This window comes from Aethalodelphis obliquidens, unplaced genomic scaffold (assembly GCF_003676395.1).
Source record: "Aethalodelphis obliquidens isolate GAN/ISIS:26980383/991018 unplaced genomic scaffold, ASM367639v1 scaffold5, whole genome shotgun sequence".
NCBI lineage: Eukaryota > Metazoa > Chordata > Mammalia > Artiodactyla > Delphinidae > Aethalodelphis > Aethalodelphis obliquidens.
The window spans coordinates 74,812,000-74,821,116 of record NW_020837949.1 but is presented as its reverse complement, the minus strand read 5'-3'; the positions used below and the strand labels follow the sequence as shown (position 1 = coordinate 74,821,116).

Here is a 9,117-nt window from a genome sequence, read left to right as displayed (position 1 = left end):
AGGGGAGGCTTGAGGTCCAAAATGAGAGGAAAGAAAGTTGGTCGGGCAAACCCATAACTTCAGCAAGGCCCTGAGAGGAGGATCAGCTGTGGTTTGAGAGGCCGAGTCGTATTTTTCATTTGTAACTGCTGAGAAAGTAAAAATGTGCCCAGCCATTCATCAGGATGGGTAACAGTATAAGATAAAGCCAGTTGTAACGTTTACAGGAAAGTTTCTTTTAAGGACAAACTGCAACTAAAAAGTATCATAACAACCCGCGTCTTTGGATACATTCTTACACGGAGAAACCTTGTTCTTTAAAGTCCATGTAAACGTTGCTATTTGAAATTTTATCAGTAAGAATGAAACATTCCACTTTTGCCTGGAGGATCTAAGACACTTTGACACAGAGAAGCAGCTTCTATTTCTAATCAGGTGCAGAGCTGCAGACAAGGGGTTCCTGAAAAGAATATTACTTATTCTCTTAACTTTGTGGTTTCCAAGGGAACATGATCCTACACCCACTTCTCACTCCAGATGTGATGTTGATGCCTCTTTACACCGCTCTGCTTTGCTTTGAGGCTATCAAAACTGTTTCATTTAGATTTTATCTTAACTCCACCTTTCCCACATATCCTACATCTACCTTTTCCATTGTGTGGTGAGACACCCTACAGTTCCTCTAGTGTGCAGTCTCCTTGGTTGCAATGCGTCAATAAATCTGACTTTGTTGGCTTACAGGTTCGTCCCCGGTGGTTTAAGATGACTAGCCATTGTTCTTGCTCATATACTTTGTTTGGATTTTGATGACAGCAGAATCTACAGGAGCACTGGGAATAACTGGTGCAACCTAGTTTATTATTTTTTTAAATCAGTTTAATTCATTTGTTTTGAAAAAAATTTATGGAGGAGTTGCATGTATATATAGTACAAAGATCTTTTTCCTGAACCATTTGAGACTATACTGCAGACCTCATGCCCCAACACCCAATTATTTATTGTATTTCCTACAGACAAGGACATTCTACTTAACCACAATATAATCACCAAAATCAGGACATTAATATTGCTGCATACTACTATCTAATCCTTAGATTCTATTCATATTTTGCCTAACGTCCGAGTAATGTCCTTTAAAGGACAAGGATGCAGTTCAGAATCATTGTTGCCTTACTCATATTTCTTCAGGCTTCATTCTGGAACATTTTCTCAGTCTCTCCTTGACTTTCATGACCTTGACACAAACATTACAGCTAGTTATTTTGTAGAATTTCCTTAATGCAGACTTAATCTGTTTTCTAGTAATTAGATTTAGATTATGCATCTTTGGCATCCATGGTCTTCACAATGTACCTGTCAAGTTGTGCACAATTTCTGTCTGTCACATTGTCACGTTCACTTTGATCACTTCAGGTGTTGTCTGGCAAGCTGCTCCACTGTAAAATTACTCTTTTCCTCTTTGTTAGTAATCAGGATTTTGTAGGGAGAGACTGTGAAAGTATATAAAAACCTCATTCCTCACCAAACTTTTAGTTCACTCATTTATTTATTCCTATCAGTATGACTTATGGTTTCCAATTTTATTCATTGGGTTATAATTTGTTACTATAATTTATTGTGATGCTCAAATCATTTCCAGTTGACACATCCCATGATTCTTTGAGCACTTCACTTCCTGGCCTAAAATATGCTCCAGGGTCATCTGACACCTTCCCTGCTTCAGTCCTGGAATCAGCCTGTTCTCCAAGGAGCCCTGGGTCTTTTTTGGTGGCACTTAGAAGCCAAGATCTGAGCTCTAAATTTGCTCATTGCTATTGTGGTATCTTTGTTCCCAAATCCTTTCATGGGCATTGCTAGAGAATACATACTATAGACAGACACATTTACATTAATACATATTCCTATATCTATATGTCTATTAAAAACTATGACTGCACACTGATAACCTCCAATTTCAACCCAAGATCACAGAATTCATTTTATTTCCCCTTTGTATTTCTTTCATAGTGAGAAACTTGGCTCCCATCATTCTTAATGTATCTATTTTGAGCAGTCCCCTTGTAGTAATGAATCTCTCACTGTGTTCACTGACTTTTCATCCATGCAAATGCCAGCATGTGTAAGAACTTTGCTGGCATCAAAGACCTAAAATAATACCAGTTAGGCTGAAGCTTAAACAAGGGTGTGTATGGTGCTCCGTGAAGGTGGAGAGGTGGGCAAAGCCAGAATCCTGACTGAAATCATCTGAATAAAGTGCTGTGTGAGATGATGACAGCCTAGGGCTGAGGCATGTAGAACTCAGTAGTGATAGGGGAGGGGTAGGTGGAAATCAGGGGAGTGAGGTCACGGGAAGGAAACGTCTGGTTTCAAGGTGGCAGAGTAAAAATGCCTCTGCCACCCTTTCCTCTTGAAAATATCTCACAATGAGGGGGAAAACAAGCAAAAACATCATCTTTGATTATACTAGGAGATAACTGTAATTTCAAACCACAATTTATGAAGACTGAATGCACATAGAAGAGTACATAGTAAATTACTTAGAGGAAGAATCATATTCTTGTAAGATGGACAACTGATGTCCCCAGAGAAGGCTGAAAAGCCACAAGAATTAAGAACCACTAGGTATCACAGAACAGTGGACTGTTTGAAAATCTGTATGAGGTTCAGTTAGAAATCCATTAGGTGACTATCCTTACCTGTTGGGAGATAGGTTCTTTTCTTGAAAAAAGGGAACAAGAGAGGCTTTAGGGTCCAGGATGTAAATATAGAGGGTCAAGTTATGGTACTGACAAAAGAGGAACCGAACTCTGCCTGTTGAATGGCGCTTTGTCTGAGCTCCAGAAATCCTGCAGCCAGGCTTATTGTCAGTCTCTTCCCAGCTTGCTCTCCCACACTCAAGGGGCAGGAGTTTGTAAGTTTATATTCTGGAGAATCAAACATCCCAGAAAAAGATCTGTGGATCTCTTACGGATCTCCAACAAAAACAGGCAGCCAGGGGCTTCCCTGGTGGCACAGTGGTTAAGAATCTGCCTGCCAATGCAAGGGACACGGGTTTGAGCCCTGGCCTGGGAAGATCCCACATGCCGCGGAGCAACTAAGCCCGTGCGCCACAGCTACTGAGCCTGAGCTCTAGAGCCCGCGAGCCACAACTACTGAGCTCACGTGCCACAACTACTGAAGGCTGCACGCCTAGAGCCCGTGCTCTGCAACGAGAAGCCACGACAATGAGAAGCCCGTGCACCGCAACGAAGAGTAGTCCCCACTCACCACAACTAGAGAAAGCCTGCGCACAGCAACCAAGACCCAACACAGCCATAAATAAATAAATAAATAAACAAATAAATTTATTAAAAAACAGGCAGCCATTTCCTTAACATATGATGAGATTCACTGACAATTCAGCTCACGTTTGTAAGCAGAAGTTCACAACTTTTTAATGTCTAATTTTAAATATAAAATGCACAGCCAGGCACCAGATATTTGAGGAAAGACTCCAACAGGAAAGAGCAAAGCAATCTAAAAAGAAGTCAGAGGAAAGAGAAACACACCAAAAATATAAGTAATGTTAAGGAAACTAAAATATCCTCAGGGCAACATGAAACAAGACCAGCATGCTATATAAAAGGACAATCCTAAAAAGAAAATGCTCTTGGAAATTAAACATGGAATAGTGGAAACAAATTCAATTGATGGCTGGAAGATAAAGTCAGGGAAATCCCCTACAAGAACTGAATAAATTATACTCCAATGAAGATGTTAAAAAAAAAAAAGAACTGAATGAACCAGACCTTGAACCCCATTTTACAGCTTTGTTATCAGAATAGGTTTAAAGCTCTGGAAAGTAAAAAAGCTTTCTAGTTAGTAAGGATGACATTTCAGACAATTTCCCAGTACAGATTTTCTCCTAAAGTAGTTTGAATTACCTTGGGAAGGAGGAAAGTTAGGAAGATGAAAGTAGATTCAAGCTTTTAAAAGTCTTTTGAGGCAACTGTAAGGAGAAAGGGGTTTATTTAAAGGAATGATTTATCAAGTGCTGAATGATGTAACCTGTAAAATATTCTTTTATGTTAACAAATTACGGGGACTTAGTGAGAGCTGTTTTGGTGCCATGTTTGAGTGGATTGAATTTTTGAAGTTGTTGATGTGTGTTAACACTACCACCCTTAAAAAGCAAAATTTCCTTCAAATATCTCCTTTACCCTGGCCTCTGCAGCAAATCCAAAATATTTGCCGTTAACAGTGTATGAGGTAAAAGGAAAATAGACTGCTGGATTTAAAAAATGGCTCTTTTCATGACTCTAAATTTTCCACGACACTATATGTCACATTTTTTGAACACTAGGTCACAATTGTAATTAATGACTGTTTTTGACAGCAACAATTTTTTTCAAGACATTAAAATTTCAGGTTCACACTGTGGTTCTCAAAAGTAAAAGCTAAACTGCTATGTCATCAAAGTCGTGTCACTGTAAAAAATATAACATTAACAATCACATATCTACTAAAAAGAAAGTAGAGCACTATACAGGATAGGAATTTTGGATGGGGGAGTAACAGAAAATATACTCGCCAATATATTGTATTTTTACTCATTATCATGATATTGACAATATCATAGACTATTTCCAGGACATAAAACAGACACTAATTAGAATTACTAAGATTACTAAGGAAAAGAACCACACACACTTCATTATAACCTACATCAAAGCTGTCTACATACTTATCGTAGTGTGCTCTAGTCAGCAGATAGAGCCTAAAGAAAAGGGTAGTTATTTAAAATACCTTAAACAGCTGCATATTCCCATATGGGAAATTATTGTATCAAATTAAGTAATATAACCATTGTAATATGATAAATGGATATTCTACCCTCAAAAAACATTGACACATTTTTTTCAACGGAGAGGAAAATTCAAAATTCAACATAAAAATGTTCAGAATGGGCAAATCTAGAGACAGAAAGATTAACGGTTACCTAGGGATGGGGTGTTTGGGAGATGCAACTGGGTTGAATAATGTCTCCTCAAAACTCCAAAATGTGACCTTATTTGGAGACAGTGTCTTTGCAGATGTCATTGGCTAAGATATGGTCACAATGGATTATGAGGAGGGTAAGCTAAATCCAATGACTGTTGTTCTTATAACACCACATGAAGATGCAGAGAGACGAGACACACAGGGAAGGAGGCCCTGTGAAGACTGGGGCAGTGACTGAAGAGATGTAGTTATAAGCCAAGAAACACCAACATTTGCCGGCAGCCATCAGAAGCTACAGGAGAGGCATGGCAAGTTTTCGCCTCAGAGCCTCCAGAAGGACTCAACCCTAACAGCACCTTGATTTAGGATTTCTGGTCTCCCAAATTGTGAAAGAATAAATTTCTGTTGCTTTAAGCAACAAAGTTTATGGTAATTTGTTACAGGAGCCATAAGAAGGTAATACAGGGAAAATGGGGAGTGACTGCTAATGAGGATGGGGTTTCTTTTTGCGGTGAAGAAAGTGTTCCAAAATTATGGTGATGGTTGCATAACTCTGTGAATATATTAAAGACCATCGAATAGTACACTTTAAATCAGTGAACTGTATGACATGTAAATTATATCTTAATAAAGCTGTAATGTACCTAAAACCTTACATAAATAGAAATATATCTACCATAATCTTTTTATAATTCCTTTTTCATATAAACATTTTTAGGTTTTAAGCTTATAACCCCCATTATAAAGAAAACAATAAAAATTTAAAGAGAAACATTGTTTCACAAGTTCAAAAAACAACCATTACCTAACACATTTAAAATGAAGAATGAACTTAGCGGTCTACTTGAAGTTTAAAAATATTTAATATTACCAGGTAAAAACATGGATGGTGACAGCTTTACATGGCTCACTCCATACATTTCATAATGTAAAAGGGCAAAACATTACTTGGAAAGAAATGAAGAGTTGGTTTTGTAAAAGATTTACTGACCACATATAAGCAATTAATACAAGATGACAAATATTTAACTCAACTAAAAAACTTTTAGAGACAACTGGGTCAAATATTAATGATGTGCTCTGCTAAGGAAGAGAAATCATGTACCTTTCTAATCTGTAAGAAGTTCAAAATGTATAACTATCAGTGCTATTCTAGTGACCTAGAAATTTGCTATAAGTAGCTTTCTTTTGCTAGGTAATAATTCTTATAATGATTGGATTTTATTTAACAGAGTGAGCACTGAAGAGGCATAATCCTTTTTTAACCCCTGGGAAAAAAAGTGATATAAATTAGTGATGGGTACTAGGCTTGACATTTTGTGTTAAAAAGATGGAACTATTTAATTGGACAGAATATATTTCATGAGGAGCTGGGTACATTTTTAACTCTCAAAATGTGTTTATGAAGTTTTGTGAGATATAAGTGTATGCTTTGACTCACTCTGGCTTGCTTTTAAAATGCAATACATTTGGCACTAAATGGAACAAATGAAGACAAGCAAAATTACGTGAGACTAAGCTGCTCCAACAGAACTGCCTATCTTTGACTTGCAATTCATACTATTTCTTAGTTCTTGACTGAACAGAAACAAACAGTCCTAACTACATAGCACTTCTATGATGTATGAAAATAGAATCTAGAGCTAAGATGAGGTTGCTTCTATGGTGAGTCAATCCCCCATTCTGCCATAATCATAGTTACAAATGTGAAATTCATTTAAGAATTCATACTTTCACCAAGTGCTTATAACTTTACAAGTTTTCTTACTAGATATGTTCTTGGTTATGTGGCCAGCTGAAATATGGTCTTTGAATGAAGTAAGAAATCCCATATAAAAGAAAATCTATTTTATAGGAATCTTACTTTACTTGAAACTTCCTTGAAAAGAACAAAACACCAAACTAAAACTTTGTAACCAAATTCTTGGAACAAAGCACTGGTGGCCATACTTTTGAGTCTCCAGTGAGTCTTGAAGTTCACTCATTTTTCATGTTTCAAGGGTTTCTTCATTTGCTCCACAAGTATCAACAACACAAATTAAACAACTTGTTACTGGAAAAGCTCGGACTTTGGAGTTGGCGATCCATTTGTCTGTTTCAGTGTTATATTCAAGGATGTGTCCTAATCGACCCACACCTTGAAAACCAGCCAAGACATAAACTACAGAGCCGACTGCTGCACATTTGACTGTTACACCCTTCCATGGCATTGGTGAGACCATCTTCCATTCGTTTAATTTAATATCGTAATATTCCACATTGTCCAGACCACCTTCAAAAGAATAAAACGTGAACAGCTATATGAACAATTCTAAGATCTCTTAAAGTAATAATTCTTTGTATTTTTTCCAAACCTCTCATTATGAAAAACTTCAAATATGCAGAAGAGTTGTAAGAATTTTACAATGAATCCTCACATATCTACCATTTAAATTCCTATTCCTACTTGAACACAACAGAAATTTAACTTAATTTTCATTTGTCATTTTAGAATCATAAATACTTATATTTATTCTATAAAATTAAAGATGTTCTATCTGCTCTGGAAAAATTAAAAAGTAGACCAGTGAAGTTTCCTTCTGATTAAGTTTGATTATAATCATTCAAATGTCCTTCTTTTTCCTTCTACCATTTATCTGTCAGCAGCTTATGAAAAACAGCAATGGATAGAGACAGAAGAAGGAAATAAAGCTATTTCTTTGTTATACTTAAGTAGTGATTAAAGGTACTGACTAAAATAAGCTTTGTGGAATCTTATTTATAGATTCAGTCCAAATTCTACATTATTAAAAGCAATTATTTAAGATTCTTTAGTACAACATTATTTAAGAAAATAAAAAGATCAAATTTACTCATTTAAAAAAGTAGTACCGATATTTTCATGCAACGTTAAAAAATGTTTAGGAAACACTGCCATTCAGAGCCTGGATACAAGTCCTAAAAGTTAAATTAAAAAGTTTTAAAAGTTATATTAAAGTTCAAATGTTTCTGTCACTCAACAGTTTTTTTTTTTTTTTTTTTAATATTTAATTTATTTATTTGGCTGTGTCAGGTCTTAGTTGTGGCATGTGGGATCTTTAGTTGCGGTACGTGAACTCTTAGTTGCACCATGTGGGATCTAGTTCCCAGACCAGGAATCGAACCCGGGCCCCCTGCATTGGGAGCTTGGAGTCTTAGCCACTGGACCACCAGGGAAGTCCCCACTTAATAGCTCTTAAGCTAATGTGATACCATTCCCCAGAGGGTATTTGGAAATGTGCTAAAGCCACCTGAGACTGTCACAATGACTGGTGGCTATTACCTACATTCATAGACAGAAATGTTAAACGTATTACAATGTTTCATAAACCGTTAGTTCACAGAAACTATAAAAAAAAAGTCTAATGATGTATGTGATCAAGAAACATTTTCATAACTTAAGATAAGGAAATATCAGCAAATTCATTGCAAAAGTTGAAAAAGTGAACTAATTTCACATACCTAAGCCATTCTGACCACCCACAGCGAATATCTTGTCTTTTACAAATACCAGGCCATGATTCTTCCTGGCTTCAATCATTGGACACAGCTCAGTCCATCTGAAAAAACAAAGGAAAGTTTTTAGTACACATGTTCACAAGAAGTAAAAGGACTCATACGAATTTATAAGAAAGGTCTGTTATCCCAAGTAAGCGCTCATTTACCACTCACATATGTGTACACATGCACACACACACACACACACAAATGTGCGCCTGCATGTCTGGAAAGCTAGAAAACAAAAGTTTAACAGCGGTTTTCAGTAATTTATAGGTGGGGTAAATAGGGATTTTATTCCTTTCAACTCCAATAGGATATGGGAAACAGAGGATATCTGGAGACTATTAACATGTCTTTGGAAGACATCCATTTCCTATAGTTCACAATAACTTGTAAAACAGTAACAAACAAAACAGGGAAGATATGTAAGAAAATATAAGGTACTAATATGGTTTTAGTCACATGTGGTTTTAATTAATATTTACATACGGTAAGTAAAACAAATTTATCATGGGCCTCTAGCAAATTAGCATATCTGTTACTATTCACACATACATCTTTAAATATACACTTAGAACTTCAGGCAGCTCCTATCATTCTGTCACGTTTAATAACTTATTAGCATGTTGCTGTGATCAC

General features: G+C 36.4%; 1 protein-coding gene across 4 annotated transcripts in view; it reads right to left on the bottom strand.

Annotated features, from left to right (window-relative positions):
- Nucleotides 1-5,798: 5,798 nt before the first annotated feature.
- KLHL7 (kelch like family member 7) overlaps nt 5,799-9,117 on the bottom strand; it is a 63,843-nt gene continuing 60,524 nt past the window's right edge. For all 4 annotated transcript variants that reach the window (XM_027102669.1, XM_027102670.1, XM_027102671.1 and 1 more), the window contains 2 exons: nt 8,440-8,537; nt 5,799-7,231 (listed from right to left, as the gene is read on the bottom strand). In XM_027102669.1, coding sequence (XP_026958470.1) covers nt 6,948-7,231; nt 8,440-8,537 — 382 coding nt within the window. In that variant the 3' untranslated portion in view covers nt 5,799-6,947. The remainder of the gene's footprint in view (nt 7,232-8,439; nt 8,538-9,117) is intronic.